Consider the following 16,868-nt stretch of genomic DNA (forward strand, 5'->3'; position numbering starts at 1 on the left):
CCTTTGGGCTAGATGTAGTAGAGGGCTCTTCCACATGCAAGAGAGACTATTTCAATTTGTGATTCATTTTGGCTGATTTTGTTTGATATTATGTGGCTTTATGTCAACAGCCCTTTCCACGGCATTGGTCTCTGGGGACAACATCTCGACTTTAACATAGTTCTTCTTTACGTTTTATTCCACTCACCCAAATGTTCCAAAAAAAATATTCTTTTATTTTCGGGGTGTTGGATCACACAGCAACCAACCATCTACAAAGAAACCAACCCTCTATCCAAGTCCTGGGGTGGGGTGGGGTGGGGGTTGAGATTCAGATGTGTTTTTAGGAAATGCTGCCTCTTGTACAGTTCCGGGCAACTTGACAACTCATGCCAACAAATGTTGAAAATACTGAATAACCCAATACATTTCTGTACACATATCCCCCAAAATATTGATCCCGACACATTTGTTGGCTCTGTTGTTAAAATTTATTCTCAAAAAGTGCATAACTGGAAATTAATCGTTGTGGAAGAAATTAGATTTTTTTCCCCCGAAATTAGCTTTTTGCTAATTTTTAAAGTAATGATAATTGCGGCTCTTCAATTAAGCAACAGGACAAACAAATGAACATTCAAAATGAATTGTGTGCAGTGATGCATTGATTATCAAACTGTGAGAACAGCAGAACCTCCTGTTCAATGGGCCACAATGTTATATCAACCATTTCTAAATAATCGCAGCATGCCAATTAACATACAGAATCCAGTCTCTGTAGATAAAGCAAACACCATTTACGATCCAATTAAAACGTGGTTGGAAGTGGTTGTCCCACCATCCTTTGGGACAGCCTCCTCTCTGTGTACTCTTGCAAGCTCAGTGGAAAAAAATAATGATTACAAAATTCCTGATCTTTTCAGCCAAAGGTTTTGTTTCCGCCCCCATCTGAAATCAACGTTCATAACACACTTTAGCCACCATTCACCCCGCCTCCCCAAGCTCTGGTTTACTTAGAAATTCCCCCAAACTGCCACAAAAGTGGTTAATGTTCACTCAAAACCCATCCTGCATCCAATAATTCCCATTTAATCTCGCAGTTAGTAAACATTTCACAGCAATCCACATTCAGTGTGACGTTTTGCTCATCATACAGTACTCCATACCTGTGGTAACTTATTGCCATACACAGATTCTTGATATACTACTCTATAATGAAACAGAAAATAATGTTTTGAATGCAAAAAGAATGAATAACCCATGAACCCAATAAGCCATTCCTTTTCAAGTTTGCTTTTTTTTGATATTGGGCCATTAGAAAAAAAACTTTACAAATTAAGCATAAGGCAAATCAGAAATGAAGCAAAGGAGCCTTTTGAGTACTGAAGAGAAATTTTCCCTGAAATTAGCTTTTTGCTATTTTTTAAAGTAAAGTTTTCCCCTTAAATTGAAATGAAAAAAAAATGCTTTTTATTTATTAAAGATTTACATGGCCTCATTTTTCAGTCTCGGAAGGATGATATTCCTTGGCTGTTGAGCTCACATGCATATCATTGTTTCTAATATACCTCTAATACAATTTTTATATGCGTATCAATTTAATTTAATCAATTTCAACTTGGAGGCTAAGCACTGATGGCAGGAATTTGGAAGGGGAGAAAATAATTCTAATTATCTAGTTTTTCAATTTGATCTAAATTGCATCTTTTTCATACAGTGTCCTGTGCACTTTCAAAGTTTGTTGCTTTTAATTTGGTCACTTAGGCACTTGCAACAAACCACACGTCCCTCATGTTCACACGTTAGTGATCTACGGAGGGATTCCACTGGTGGAAGTGGTGAGACGTGACATGCATTATTTTCTCCCTTCCAACATGGTGAGCACTTGCATAACAAGCACAACGGTAAAATATTTGATGTTAACCTCCACAATGAAGCTAAATAGTTAAGCTGTCAAGTTCTAGTCTTGGTATCTGGCCTTCTCCTATGTTACCATCTCACATTTGGAATGTGTTTCGAGTCTCTGAAGTCAGAGTGGAACTTGAGATGCTGGTTTCAAGAACAAATTACATCTCTTTCTCTCTGGAGACTCAATGGTGAGAGTGTCTCTGCTCTTGAGTGAGTTAATGGCTCGAGTTACCCAAATTTAGCAAGTGACCGTGATAATTAATGGGTGTTTTTGCATTCCTGCTTATTTTCCTGATCTGCTAGCTTTCCACCTCGACAAAAATCTTTCTTCTGTCAACATAACACAAAAATCAGGCCAAAGACCTCTTCACTGAATTCATCAACTCAGCTCATCTCAGCTGGCAGATGTTAAGCTCTATAGCACAGGATGAGTAAACGGGTGTGTCTACTTTGGCCATGAGGAGAATTAACGAGATGGAGTGCTCTATAACCTCATGATAGTCCATCTACAGGCCCAACAAAGATTTAGTTTAACCTTCTCATAGATAATGAAGTCTGAAGGTCAGTTGAGACTTCACAAGACGTCACAAGATTGGTTTGGGTGAAGAAGGACCTTCGGCTTTCATTCCATCAGAATCCCCACCCTAGCATCCTCGGATTTGAACCTGATCCTGATATTGGGAATTAAGCACTCTACATCTGCAGTTACCAAGCCACGGGTACAGAGGTAATTCTGGGGTTAGTGCTCAGACTGCAGCTGTGACCTGGCTTGCCGGAAAAGTGATGCGATTGGAAACAGAAGCAAATAAGGTTTCATTCCCTACTCCACCACCCATCATGTTAATGAGCGATAGAGCCATTTTTTGCACATAACAGCAAGTTTGCATATCACATATGTTACAAGCACCAGCCAAATTGATGTCATGCATAGTGCTCCCCAAATAAGAACAATGGCAGGAAATGTTTCAAAACTAAAAAGTCAAGGTACCGTTAACAAAAATAAATCCATTTACAATTCTGTTCAGAAAATCAATGATGAATAATTACGGATTGTCAAGTGACTGAACTAATATTTTATATTTTCTCATTTTGTTACTGTGGAACCAGAATAAGCATTCAGCACTCAAGAGGCTTGAAGGCTATGTTACTTCCGTTTAAAAGTACTGGAAAAAATACACAAGTGAATATTTTTTTGGGGTGACTTTTCAGCAAAGGTAAACATTCTGCGGAATTGTTTCTGACAGGCTAGACTAGGGGTGTGTATCACAGGCCAGAACTGAAGTGCATTCCATCGTAAACTTGTAAGAAGAATGGCTTTGGACATAAATGAGGACCTCGTGCACATCATGAGTACTTACATAAATGTCTGCACCATAAAATCCATCCTGGTAAACAACACTGCAAAGATGCACACATAAAAAAAAGGACATTCATATTAGTGCATTTCCACATGCAAAAGACAAATACCACAATTTCACCACAGAGGTTAGTCTACCGGGGAAAAAAAAACACAAGGGTGCAACACTGACATTGTTTGAGGAAGTTGGACAGATTTTTCTAAAAGGCGTTTTTTTCGGCCAGGTGGCTGCAAGTCTATAAAGGTCTGTGCGGACTGTCGAGAAATACCGACACGGCTACGAGAACGTGCACACGTGTGTGTTTTTGCCTGACAAGTCTCGCTGTCCTGACCTCTAGAGGACAGCGAACAATTCAGGAGTTGATGGGAGGAAGCGGTCATTCCAGAAGCCTCCTGAGATGAATCGGAGCAAATGGAGGTGAAGAGTGATGATGAGCGATGTCTAGGCATGCAACACAAGGGTGTCTATTCTCCCCTTTCTGTAAAACATTTTGTGGGTAGCTATGTTTAACGAGAGCATCGAAGGGTTCCAGTGGCTGGTGGTGAGAAGCAGATGGTTTTCCACTGTGGTTTCAGGAATGGGTCCTTCCCATCTCAACAGGAGTTTCCACTTTGTATTGCAAAGACACTCGAACGTTATTCGATCAATGCTATGAGTGGCTGAGTTTTCTGTTGTGAATTCATATTGACTGAAACCTGGGTTAAGAATGTTCGATGAGGACCTTTCGCGGTCCAAAAGAGTGTGAGAGAGAGAGAGAGAGAGAGAGAGATGAGGTGGGTTTGAACAGGATTCTGGAGTGTTCGTCTTCTCTTTTCACCCTTCCAAAGGAAACATAGTACGCTGTGTTCCCGCTTTACATCCCTGAATGTTTCGTCCTGTCTCACAACTGTGTCGGTGATGCCTAGGTACCAATACGAGCAAGATTGCATTCAGATCATGGACTAGCTTCAGCAGGGACAAGTATAGCTGCTATGTGTTACAATGTCTGCTTTTTACCTTTGTTATATCAAGCTGCCTTTCAATTTCAGCTGCCAATGATTGCAGGTCGAGGTCGGAGGTCTCGTTAACTCTTCTCGGTTGCAGGAAATTGACTCGATTGGGTCAGGAAGCAATGCATGAATCCGAGTCAGTTGACAGACCTCACAGTCACTCATTCACAAAGCAGCTAAAATGTTGTTGGCATTGCATCAAGTGTGGTCTGCTTTGGTTGACCTCCCCCTCCCTCCTACCCACCCCCGCTCCCCCGGAACACCCCCCAAATAGGGCAACCTACTCTTGATCCATCCTTTATGATGTCCTCCCAACGTGAAAGGCACTATACATATAATAAATATGTAAATCATGGCGTTTCTTCAACTAAATATAATTTTGCACTGTATTGTATTCTGGAACCATGAGCTCATCCAGCATCTTTTCTGTATTCCCTATTCTTATACTTACAAGTGTAAGCAGTCAGTCAGATGATCTTATTTGCTATGAAAACAGACACTTGATGATGACAGATTCAACGCAGGTTAGGTCGCATTCCCATTGAAGATGCTGAATCCTCTATAAATGGTCTTCAACAATCCACATAACCTTATTTCGGCAACAGCTGTCAAATATCCTCTGCGTCCCAATAGGTCATTTAAATTCCAAAGAACAGACTGCCTGAAGATCTTACTATTGTCCTAAAATGAAACCCGAAGCTTGTGTTCCCAGTTTAGAGAGACAACAGAACTCCAATGCACTTGTGGTTCTAATGAATATTTTAAAGCCCATCAGGACCCAGGGGTGATCAGAAAGTACTTGCCAACAACTGGAAACAACTGACATTGTCTCCTGTGGGTATCGCTCTTCCCTAGCTACAAGCTTGCTCTTAAATATTTATTTATTGTTCTGTAAGTGCTTTTATTTTTAAGACTGAAGAAAAGCGATATCTCTGGGCACAAAGGTAAGAATCAAGAGAGGGAGAAGGATGTCAGACCGACTGAAGGCTATTCTGACCCTACCCAGGACACATGGCACAGTGTTTGTTATAAAATACTACATAGAGGAACACAATGAAGGTCAGTGCATGTCGCAAGGCTGTGAGTTCCTGATCTCAACTACTGAGAGATTACATCTCTACCTCACTGTGTAGCCCTACAGGTGGTGGAAGGGGAAGGAAAGGCGGGGAGGGGGAGAAGGAATGGAGAGAGAGTATCATTACAAACAATTCCCCTAATGCAACGTGTATAGCTTAAGCTGCACTGAACTTTAGCTCTTCCTTCCAAACTTTCTAACAAAGGAAACAGAAGGAGCCCAGTCTGCAACTATGTTCATGTTCGGAGATGCGTATGTCCTCCTGACAATGAACACGAGATTTACTCAGAGGTTCCAATAGAGAAGGACCTTCTGCTCTTTTCGTCGTCTCTCCCATCAGAACATCAACTCTACCATGGGCCTGTTAATCATGGTGTTTCTTCAACAAACTGGATGCCTCCATTGCCTCTTCCGCACCACGGACTTTACAAGAAGAAAAACACTGCAGATAAGTGATGGGCTCGAGTCACAACAGAGACTGATTTCTATATTTTTCCAAAAGGAAATGTGGACTTTAACACCTCACTTCTGCTCTTCTCTCCGGAAAGGGTTTATAAACGGAATAAACGTTGTGTCAGATAACTGCAAGTTCAGCTTGTCCTCCCTCACCCTCCATCCATTCCCCCACTTAGGAAAATCTGCGGTATTTTCCATACTTCTCAAACAATTTCATTTTGGGGGGAAGGTGTTGGAATTTGACCCAAGCATCCAAGGGACTTCTCTATGCACCAGCAAACAAAGGGGAAAATATTCGCACACCCTCGGTTGAGAAAGTAGAAGGGACAATATCTCTTAATGTTACGTAAAAAACGCTTGCTTTAAATTGTCTTTGATGGTCTGCTGGAGCACACAGCAGAGGATATACACACACGAGTTGATGACAGTAATGCTATTTACGTTGCAGCTTCGATGTAACTGAATCTAAGCCGTAGAAGGTTCCCCTAGTGGATGCTTATTACATTTCCGTTCCCAGTACTCCAGCACGGAGGAGGGTTTTCCAGATAGAATTCAGTTCGATGCCAACTCAGGTAACCCTCAAACATAGTGAGCATGAGCCTTGTTCCTTGGGATGCAAATGGAACCATGGTCTCTAGAGATGATGTGCAGGTTGACCAAATGTACCATAAAACTATCTCCTTCACGCAAACTCCATCTATCTCTCCCCGGCTCATCCGCCTCCCTCCCTCCCTCCCTCCCCCACCCACACACACAGAATTTGGAGATTCCAGTCACCTGAAAGAAAGGTTCCTCCCAAACCGCCTTTAGATACTAGCAATCACGAGGGCAAACAATATGCGAAGGAACTGTTGCAGATTTCATTTGCAAAAAAAAGGTTTTCCTGTACTCTGTCCAACCTCCTTTAAGAACCAGATGGTCGCAATCACAGGAAAGAAATACATCTCCAACTCTTACAACTCAAGATTCTACTATGCTGAGCCCCCGGAAGAATGATGGGTGACACATAAAACCGCTTAAGGAGTCAATGTCCGTGACCCGTACAAATTACAGTCATATCTGCCATGCTTTAAGGCAAGGTCCACCACTTGCGGGCATTCCCATGGGCTGCATGCTGTGTCCGTTCCCACGGCGGGCATGCACTAAGCTGGCAACTCCTTCCACCCGCGTGTGTTATCTGCTGACGGGCCCTGATCCTGCCACTCACCCTCCATAGGCCGGGATGGGGGGAGGGGGTGCAGCAGCACGAAATGTGTTGTAAACGGTACGTCCTCTGCCCCTCAGGTGAGCCCCTCGGTATGCTGCGGCAGCGGTTGCTGCTGGGTAAGGGAAGCCGGGAACTGAGAGACATAGAGAGAGAGAGAGAGAGAAAGAAAGAGAGAGAGAGAGAGAGGAAACAGGAGAGTGTTACAACATTCAGCGTTACAATAGCAGGCGTTCTGCTTTTTTTTTTGCCACTCTTTGAAAACCTGCGAGGCGATCCTTTCCGTCTAAACATTGTCGTTTGGCTGAGGGGTGGGGGGAGGGGGGGGAGGTGTGGGGAGATTGGGGGATGGGTGGGGGGGTAGGGGGGCGAAGTGTTAGCTTCCTGACGCGAGGTGGCTTTCCATTCTTTCGGGGGAGAATCTCGCGTGTTGTCAGAGCACGAAATCCGCACGATATTCTCCTAGTAACGGACCGCGGGTTTAATGCCAATCTGAGAGCCAAAAACATTCCACTCCACAGGAAAACCATGTTGCGATGTAATGGATCTTTCTGATCAGTACGCTGCCAGACTATTAACAAAATATAATCGGCTGCTTTTAACATTACAAACGGACAGGCTTGCCAACTGTTCAAATAAGATCAACTCCGAAATCATTATTGCACCACGTGGCACATTTAAACTGCTCAGCTGCATTTTGTAATGTGTCGCACAAAACAGTACCAAATATTTCATTTCGTTTCAGAAGTACCGAGGAGCTCAGGTCTCTCTCTGCGCAGAAAAGACTGGGTTCATAGATTTTTCCCACTTGGCTCCTGTTTTATCCTGCGAGCCAAAGCCCAAATGGGTATGGTAGTAACAAGATTGGTTTGGATGAAGGAAGCCTATCGGCCCATTTGATCTCATTCTACCAGCGCCCCCACCCTTCTGTCTTCTCATCATAGCATCAAGCTGTTTTTATTTGTAAGTGAATCCATTCTCAGCTCGGCAAACAGCAAGAAGCTTGCTCGGACAGACAATACTCTCACTGCGACTTGCGGTTCGAGCCGGTTGAACTCCAGCAGAACCACAACTCACACCTTGGAGTCTCACCAACCTTAACCCAGCCCTCTCTGGAAATATGGAAGTAAAGAGTGCGTCCCTCCGGGCAGAGAACACACATTCCATTCCAGAGAGAGGAAAAATTTCCATTTCTAGTTGGCACAAATATGCAGACCTCTTAGTCTGGTTTGGATACTCTGAAGCATTGTGATGGGTTTCTGCATGTGTCGGGACATTTGGCTGATCAACAAAGGGGAGGTTGCAGTCTGGTATTCATAATGGAAGTGGCCACTGGGACCTCACCATTCAAGACAATTCAAATCATTCAGACAGAACTATCTGGCACAACTTCAAATGCACGCTGCCGTCTACAAATCTTAGTGCAAGTACTGAGATGTATTTGCAAATACATCAACTCAACAAAGGCTGGATTTGACCATTTGCCAAATTCTGGATGCTCCGAAATGCTACATAAATAACGGTAAATCTCGACCCAGGTGGAATTTCGCTCCATCGGTGCTTTCCTCTGTGCTGCAGTTCGTCCACTGAGCAGGTTTACAGTTACACGAATTACTTGCCCATGTGTAACTCGACACAGAGTAAAAAAAGAGGCGCGAGTAGACATTGTGTAACTTGGCATCATTGGGCCGGTATTGGCTGACTGCATTAAAATGCAGCGTGTTGCATAAAAACATGCAGCAATTATTTTCCTGGTCATACGACTGTAGCTGGCTATTCTTTAGGATATATACAAAACAAAACGAAAGATCCCAAACAACGGATGATGACAGGGCTCGTCAGAAAATGCTACACAGATAAACGCCGCACAAGTAAACACATCACAGAGTTTGCAGACTCTTTTCTCTGTGCTTCTCCATCAGCGTTTCGCTTTGCATAAGTGGAAACTGATTTGCATAATTGGATTTGATCGATTCTGATCCAAAGTGGATTGCATTAACCAGCAGCGTGCAGATGCTGTAATTCACAGGAATTCGGGGCAGCAAATTACAGCAAACCATTCTTTTACAACTCGCTCATTTTTGCAAATCAAATTAAAAATCCGCCCAGTTTGTTTCGAGCCTTAGAAAGTTAAAATAAGCTGATGGATTGGCTTTCTATATTTTCAAATCAAGGCCACCCACAGACTTTTAGGTTCACTCCATGTAGCTTTTCCGAGTGCCCAGAATTTTCGATGCCCCTGTTCTGTAAGTTTCTTTGATGAATGAATAGACCTCAGAATTAAGACTGAATTCAACCATTTGTCAAAAACGCTCGGGCGGAGTACATTATTTTTCAACAAAAGGCCACGGTTTACGATGTTGCTGAAATTGATTGCAAAGGGAAGGTTAGACCCAGAATCAGCTTTCCTCTACTCTGCAGGTCTTTCACGGAGCGCGGCACAGGTTTTAAGAGTTACTTGCCGATTAAGCCGTGTACAGTGAGGATGGCCTGGAACCTGTGTGAGCCAAAGGCTGAGCACTTTCTGTCTCACTGACATCACTCAAGAGTGTTGGCAGCTAAGTCCTCAGAGCGTAGTGGGAGGGAGTTAGCAGATACTGGAAAATGCCTGGCAGTTATACATTTTAAAAAATATATATACAGAAGGCATTTGCAAATTCATGTTGTCTTAGAAAAAAGAATCGAAATCAAATGCACCGGCAACTCAGTTCTTATTGCCATTGGTAAGAGAAATATGGCAGCTTTGTAGGGCTCTGGGCTGCAATGCTGCCAATCATCGCTTCAGAAATTCCCCTGAATGCATCCCTGTCTTGTGAGCTCCCCTGTCCCATCGCAAGCAGACACCGTGCATGACATGAAAGATCATCTCTCGCTTTGCTGCACAGCAAAGGTCCATCCACAAACACAACTCCTCCCAGCTTTTGCTGACCGTCTCTGGCAACTGAATCCCTCTTGTCAGTGAAATGCTGTGTCTGGCTGGGGAAGCACCTTTTANTTTTTAATCCATTTATTTTCTTTAATTTCTTTAATGGCCTGCCACTGTGAGTTATCCTGTGTTACACCGTTTGATGTGATTTCGCAAGACTGCAGTGTTTGCAGGACAAAACATTGCAGGAGCAAGCGCAACATAAATGAAACCGTGTTTGTCATCTGAGTTTAAATATTGCAAATACGTGGGCGGGGTTGGGAGGTGGGGGGTGTTGGGGGGTGGAGTTTGTTTATTTCAAATGTTTTGGGGATATTTCCCTGAATTGCTGGTTTCATTTCTGACAGTGATTTATCCTGACAAATTACTCTCCGGAATGCAATCCTTCTGACTTGCTCTCTCCCTTCCCTTTGAAGCCAGTTTTCCGTTACCCTCAAAAAATAAAGTTGCAGAAAAATGTTTTCGAAAAGGGCAAATTTGCCAAAATTCTGGATTCTGAAACGCTAAGAAAATAAGACTTAGGTACAGGTCCAACATCAGTGGAATTTCTCCCCTCCCTCGAACATATAACTGACTGCTGGGAGGTATATTATGTGAGACTGCCTCAGGTTTAAACAGTTCTTTCATTTCTGGTCTTAGCTCCAAGGTTCCTGCAGTGGTGCAATCACAACCAGAACATTTGACCAGGGAGCGATTCAAAGGTGTGGGTGAAGATCAATGCAAGCCACAATACAACATCTTACAAGCTCCAACGTGTTGTGCTGAATAAAGATAAACGGAGAATCCATTTAATTCATAGCACATGCTCACCTCACTCTGTCCCCCACCGATCCACCACTTGAACTACTGTTCTAGGTTTCTTGAAAAATAAGGCATTTTAATGTTGGTGAACTCCCAACATTAACAGTGATGCCAAAGGCAATTTGACAAACCTGCATTGAGCTAATTTGACAGGGAAAGTGTCTGCTTTGGGCTACCAACAGCAGCGTATGTCTTCCATGCAGAACAACATCTCAAAACACTTCATGTGGACAGAGCGGGTCATTCCAGCAAAGAGAAAGTTTGGGCAAAGGCGAATGACAAATGTTTCTAATTGCGTTTTGAGGATGTGGAGAGAGGGAGTGAGGTAGAGGGATTCAGTGATGCTTTTTCATAGAGGAGGGGTGTAATAGCGATAATCCTTGAATTTGAGAAACACCTAATCGTGTCAATACATCTCAAAGATACATGCTGCAGATAGTTTCTTTTTATTAGAAGTGAGGCTTCAATCCTCAACCTTCTGACGCAGAGGCAAGAGTGTTACTAACTGAGCCAGGCTAACAACAATTTTGGGATCAGGTATCCCACATGGAAGATCCGTGCTACTAAACAGAAACAAATAACGTGTACAACTCTGATGTCCTTATTTTCTAACCTTGGATGGGGCATTCACTTACAAGATACACAGTGATCACACTTTACAGTGTATCCTGCGAAGCTTTGTGATTTCCTCCAGACATGAAAGGCTCGATATCAAATGCAAGGATTATTATTTTTTTTACTCTATTCTGAACCAGTTCGGAGTGTAATACGTCACGAACGTCTGTTATCCTGTAAATATAGTTTGACATTGGGGTATAAGCTGCAAGCACCACGGACTATTCCCCACTCGGCATATTTACACAAGCAGCGCTCCACTAATTGAGGTCTTGAAACCACTGAAGCATTTAATGGCAGAGCAGCCCCTAGTCTGTCCTTATAAACGCTTAAAAACTTTTGCTTCACACTGGTTGTGGTTACTGGCCTCTCGCTGCTCACCAACATCTGGATGGCACTCAGGCTGCTGATCTGAAATGGCACTTATACAGCAGTCTGGGCGTTGTGGTGAAACGAAAGCTGCCTCCCATCGACACTCCAGTATAAGCAGACCGCGGGACATAGCGCACGACCGATTGTGTGCAGTATCTTCGGCTGAATATGAAGGGGATAATCTCACACCAGAGGGAAACCTCGACTGTGTAAAGTCATTGCTATCTTTGTGCTTGAAAACCTTGGCATTCATATTGCAATGAGGTAAGCGCGTCAGAGGGATTTTACGAGCGGTGATATTTAAACTTGCAGAAGGTTTTTATACAGTTTGAAATGGGGTTCATACCAACATACCAACAAAGGGTTCAGAAAGTTACAGCTGGAGTTGTTCAAGGGATCGCATAATTCGCTGCGCAATTAGCATGGAAACTCAGTCTCTTCAGCAGCAGGGAAAGTTAGCATAAGCACCCACAGCTATAAGAAACTTCCTGTAAACATTACTAAATACATTCACTTGAAACGGTGATCGGAATGAAATATCGTTTAATTAAATAACGCAATTCAAATTGGTAAAATACCAGCGGAATTTCAATCAGGCCTCGAGAACGCACCTTCTGCAAGTTTAAATATTAAGCTCTAATAGAAGCCATGAATTTTAAATCGCATATTATCAGAAATTCAAGACAAAGTGGGTTAAACTGTAAGGCAATAATGTAATTATTCTTCCACCCCCCACCACCCCACCCCCCCCCCAATTGTCACCCAGCTACTGTTTTCTGCCTTTCAGTTAAAGACCTTGCAAGATCCTTTTCAGAAACATGAAAACTCGACAGTAATCCTGTTAGGATTTAGATCCAAAGATACAACCTGCAGGAAACAGAATTACGGTGGCATAAATGGATGGAAAAAAAAATGAAACAATACAGTCACACTCCTACGAGTATAGCGTCTAGATACAAGACTTTTTTTTTATCTGCAGTGTATTACAGCAAGCAATTTTTCAGAGAAGTGGCATAAGCAAGCGACACGTGGGTTGTTTCATTTACACAGAACGTTGCTGTCGGCAAAAACAAATGTGAAAAGCGGCCCAGATATTGGAAGGAAACTGAATTACCGATGAAATGTCCCCAAATTTTCACTCGCTGCTGTTGCTGTTATCGGCTACGACTTATGATTTTGCATTGATCAATTATAAACTGTTTTCTTTTGCCTTTTGTAATCCTCTTAACGTGGGTCAGGAAAGGAGGAGGAGGGAGTGATGGGGGGGACTGGGGGAAAAGGAAGAAATCATCACTTTGTTGCAGTGCTGGTTACAAACTCGCTTACAAATGGATTGTCAAGCCCAGTTCGTACTACACCGAATCGGAAAATTAGTGAATAAAGTTGTCACCTTTTGCCAAGTTCCAACACCCAGCTTTGCCAAAATCTCTGGTTGAAGTCTACTTGTAACAATAATTATCGTTTGATATGACAGCCTTTTCACGTAAACACAGTGCTTCGTCGGATTTACTGTAAAGCGTAGTGTCTGTGTATTTGAGGGCAAATGCAGCGGCCAATTTGTGCACGTCAATATCCCCCAAACAACCCTGAAATGAATGACCAATTTTATCTGGGGGATTGTTGCCAGGACACCAGGAAGAAACTCCCTTTTATTGAATAGTGCCGTGGGATCTTTAACATCCATCTGGACAGACACAGACAGACAGAAAGGACCTTGTTTTAAGGACGACACCAGCACTACAATGTCGGCTTGAACTGTAGGGTCCAAGTCTTGACGTGGGGCTTGAACCCAGCAACTTTCTGACTCCAAGGCAAGAATGCTACCAACTGAGCCACACTGACATCTAAATGGGAGACTTCAAAGTGGCTGGTGGTTGAGATCCAAGCAGCAAAGCCCAGGAATTTCACACTCCATGCGCAAAGCGTCTGCAGCAAAGGTCAGAATTGAAACCTTGGGTGTTGGAGAAAGTTTGGAACAATCCACCTCATTATCCTCTAATCAATCCCTCATTTCATTCTGTTATTGGAAATAAAATACAGATTCTCCACTCAAACCCCGAGCAAGTTACTAATAATAGTCAGCTGCTGGCTCTGGGATATCTAAGACACAATGATTTCAAATGGGTTTCTTAATAATATTATCAATAATAATAATAATAATAATGCTTGCATTTGATATAGCGCCTCATCATAGCATTGAGACATCTCAAAGCACTTTACCGGATTTTACTGAGCCTTCAACCAATGTTCTTGGTATTTTTTCTTACATGTTGCTAATTTACCTAAGGTCACAATGGATACGGTTTGCCCCTTAACTTTCATTTCTTCCTTAGCTCCAAATGTGGCATCCCTCACGCCTGTTCAAGCGGACGTTAGAAACTCCATGGCACTACCCAAAGAGAGAAGAGAGTGACACCCGGTGTCCTTGCCAAAAATCACCCGGCAAAAAGCTGACCATTCCCTTCAGCACTGTTTATGGGACATCCGCCGTATCTGTAGGTAACTGTGACCCACAGTCGCAATTCCCCGTGAAAATCCTGTGGAGTCCTGTAGCTCAGTGTTTTGAGCGCACGCTTCGCAAGCGAGAGACCTGGGTTCGTTTCCCGGCAGGGTGAAACTTTGGGCAAGTTTCCTTACTCCACATACATAATCCTGATAATAATCCCTCAAGAAAAAAAATAATAAATTGGTCACTTCAATCCACGACGGTTTGTGCGCAATTGGCTGCCGCGTTTCGCCCACAAATATACAGTCAATTCACTCTGCAGTCTATTCTGTGAAGCGCTTTTGAGACATCTGGAAGATGTGAAAAGCGCTATATCAAATGCAGTTTTCAGCTGTTTCAACGCTCACAGATGGTTTATATAAAATGCAGTTGTTATCATTATAACTGATGTTACTGTTCTTTACCCAGCTCTTTACCTAGATTTCTCAATCAACAAATCTCTGCATCAACCTATGAAATGCAGTCAATAACCATTCAGAGGACTGAGCCAAAGTGGCCTTTATATAAGGCTCGCCTCTCTGAGTAAGAGTTTGTTGATGTGTTCCATTGTATTGTTAACAAGGGGTGGTTGCTGAATAGAGATGGTTGCTTGAACAAGTTTAACTGTATAAAGGACCCATAAAAGGCATTGTACATACAGTCAGTTGCGAATGTAATAAAAAAAATCGATGCTTCATAAAAATGTGTCATCCAAAATATACCGTAACAAACTGTGGAGTGTAAAACTGTGCACAGGAATTGCACCCAAATTAATAACCAGGCGTTTTGAGAGTAAACTGCACGGGCGGCAATGTAAAACCTGAAAATAATTTTTTAAAGCTGCTGTTAAAAATTTGGAGAACAAATTTCAAAATCCAGCCCAGATTCCACTGCCTTTCCATTTCGTCAAACTGATTGAAATGACGGCTCTGGGCTTATCATCCTCTGTAATTATTTCATTGCTACCTCTGGGGTAATTTGAATTCAAAGATGACTTTAAGAATTACCTTTCCTATAGTCCCAGCAGCTTCCTGTTTGAATGCTGTGATTCCACAGGGCTGGGGTTGTGAAGAATATTCTCTTTGTACATTACCTGGAAGATTCTGAGAAATTGATTCCCAGGCCCATGGTAAATGGTGCAGGTTTACTTCAATGCTATACTGTATGTGAAAATAATACAAGAACGATACAGCTATAATTACTTCCTAACGGTGCACTGCTCTATGTAACAGGCCAAGTGCCTTTCTCCATGCTCCAGGCTCCAGATCTCAGCCTAAGCCATCGATGGAGGTACTCACAAGAACATTGTTGATTGTAAGATACTCAGCTTTCAAACGCCAAGGGATTAATTACCACATTGCATCTTGTTGAGAAACGGCCTATTTTTCAGCTAACGACTGTCTGGGGTGTGTGAAACTGCACACCTCGCTCAGCCCATGCCCCACACGGGTTGGAACCGAAGTCATTCTGTTGTCTTCAGCTCCGTCATTGTTTATTGTTGACCAGAACGTGTGTGTGTGTCTGTGTGTGGGGGGTGGGGGTGGGGGGTGGGTAGGCGAGGGAATAAATGTAAGACTTAATTGAGATTGACGACGAGGAGTGGAGAAGGAGCTAGGAATAAATAGGGGAAAGGGTGCAAAGTTGGGATTGTATAACCAAGTATTCTTTTTAATAAATTAAAATATAGGCCACAATGGGGCAGTTCGCCCATTAATGTTTTTTAATCACAGTTCAATTTACATTACTATAGCGCCTTTCTGTCTGAAAGCGCTTTACACAGCTGGGAGGTGGGGTTGGTGGGGGGGGGGGGGGGGTCGGAGTGTGGGGGCAGAAAGGGGAATGGAAAGATGAATACATGCCATAGATTTCTAGGCAGCAGCGCTTTTCACATCAACAGAAATTACCAACATAAGAATTTACTGGGCGAAAGAAGATCAAGGTGCATCTAGTTTGCCTTCCACTATCCCGGCAGTCGCTTGACATGTCGTGTCCCAAATTATAAATCGGTAAACGAGAGGCCATTTCGCACGTGTGACATATAAATAAAAAAAAACCTCAGCTCAGTGTCTCACTCAGCACACTGCAGTACACTTGTGGGAGGAACACCACACTGATTGACGAAGCAATCTCACAGACAACGAACAAACTGTAAAAGAGCGACGCAAAGATATCATGAGAGAGTTACCACGAGTCGTACAGCTGGCATTTCTGAAAACACTGATCCTTGCATGGATTTAATTACTGATAGAATAACTAAGCTAACCTTTACCTTTTACCTCCACCCCCCAGCCCCTCTCTTTTTGGGAAAAGAAAATAACCCACAAACAGCAATCCTTCTGAGAGACTAAGCAAATGATTTTGGTCAATTTCCTCTGCTGTAAGACAGTGCTTTTTTTTTAAAAAAAAATTGACATCCGCTTTCCCCCAAACCCTCCCGTTCCCGAGCGAAAATACTGGTAAAATTTCAAGATCGAATGATGAAAAATCAGCCTAATCTTTCACCATAAATTGCTGCTGCTTTTTCCAGTAGAATTGCTATTTAATATGCGACTGAAATCACTGATTGGCACTGAACACAGCAGCTCATCTTTCCCGAAACCGACTTGACTTTTTTAATCTGTTAAAGTTGACGGAAAAGCTATTCAAACACTGACGGGGCAGAAACATTTTTTTTCGAGGGGGTGGGGTTCAAAAACGTGAGAT

The 16,868-nt window shown here is 42.8% G+C and overlaps 1 protein-coding gene across 13 annotated transcripts in view; it reads right to left on the bottom strand.

The window, feature by feature from the left end:
• rbfox1 (RNA binding fox-1 homolog 1) overlaps positions 1-16,868 on the bottom strand; it is a 642,946-nt gene that overhangs the window by 19,460 nt on the left and 606,618 nt on the right. For all 13 annotated transcript variants that reach the window (XM_007893782.2, XM_042341049.1, XM_042341050.1 and 10 more), the window contains 2 exons: positions 6,970-7,102; positions 3,243-3,282 (listed from right to left, as the gene is read on the bottom strand). In XM_007893782.2, coding sequence (XP_007891973.1) covers positions 3,243-3,282; positions 6,970-7,102 — 173 coding nt within the window. The remainder of the gene's footprint in view (positions 1-3,242; positions 3,283-6,969; positions 7,103-16,868) is intronic.

Source organism: Callorhinchus milii, unplaced genomic scaffold, assembly GCF_018977255.1.
Source record: "Callorhinchus milii isolate IMCB2004 unplaced genomic scaffold, IMCB_Cmil_1.0 Scaffold16, whole genome shotgun sequence".
Lineage (NCBI taxonomy): Eukaryota > Metazoa > Chordata > Chondrichthyes > Chimaeriformes > Callorhinchidae > Callorhinchus > Callorhinchus milii.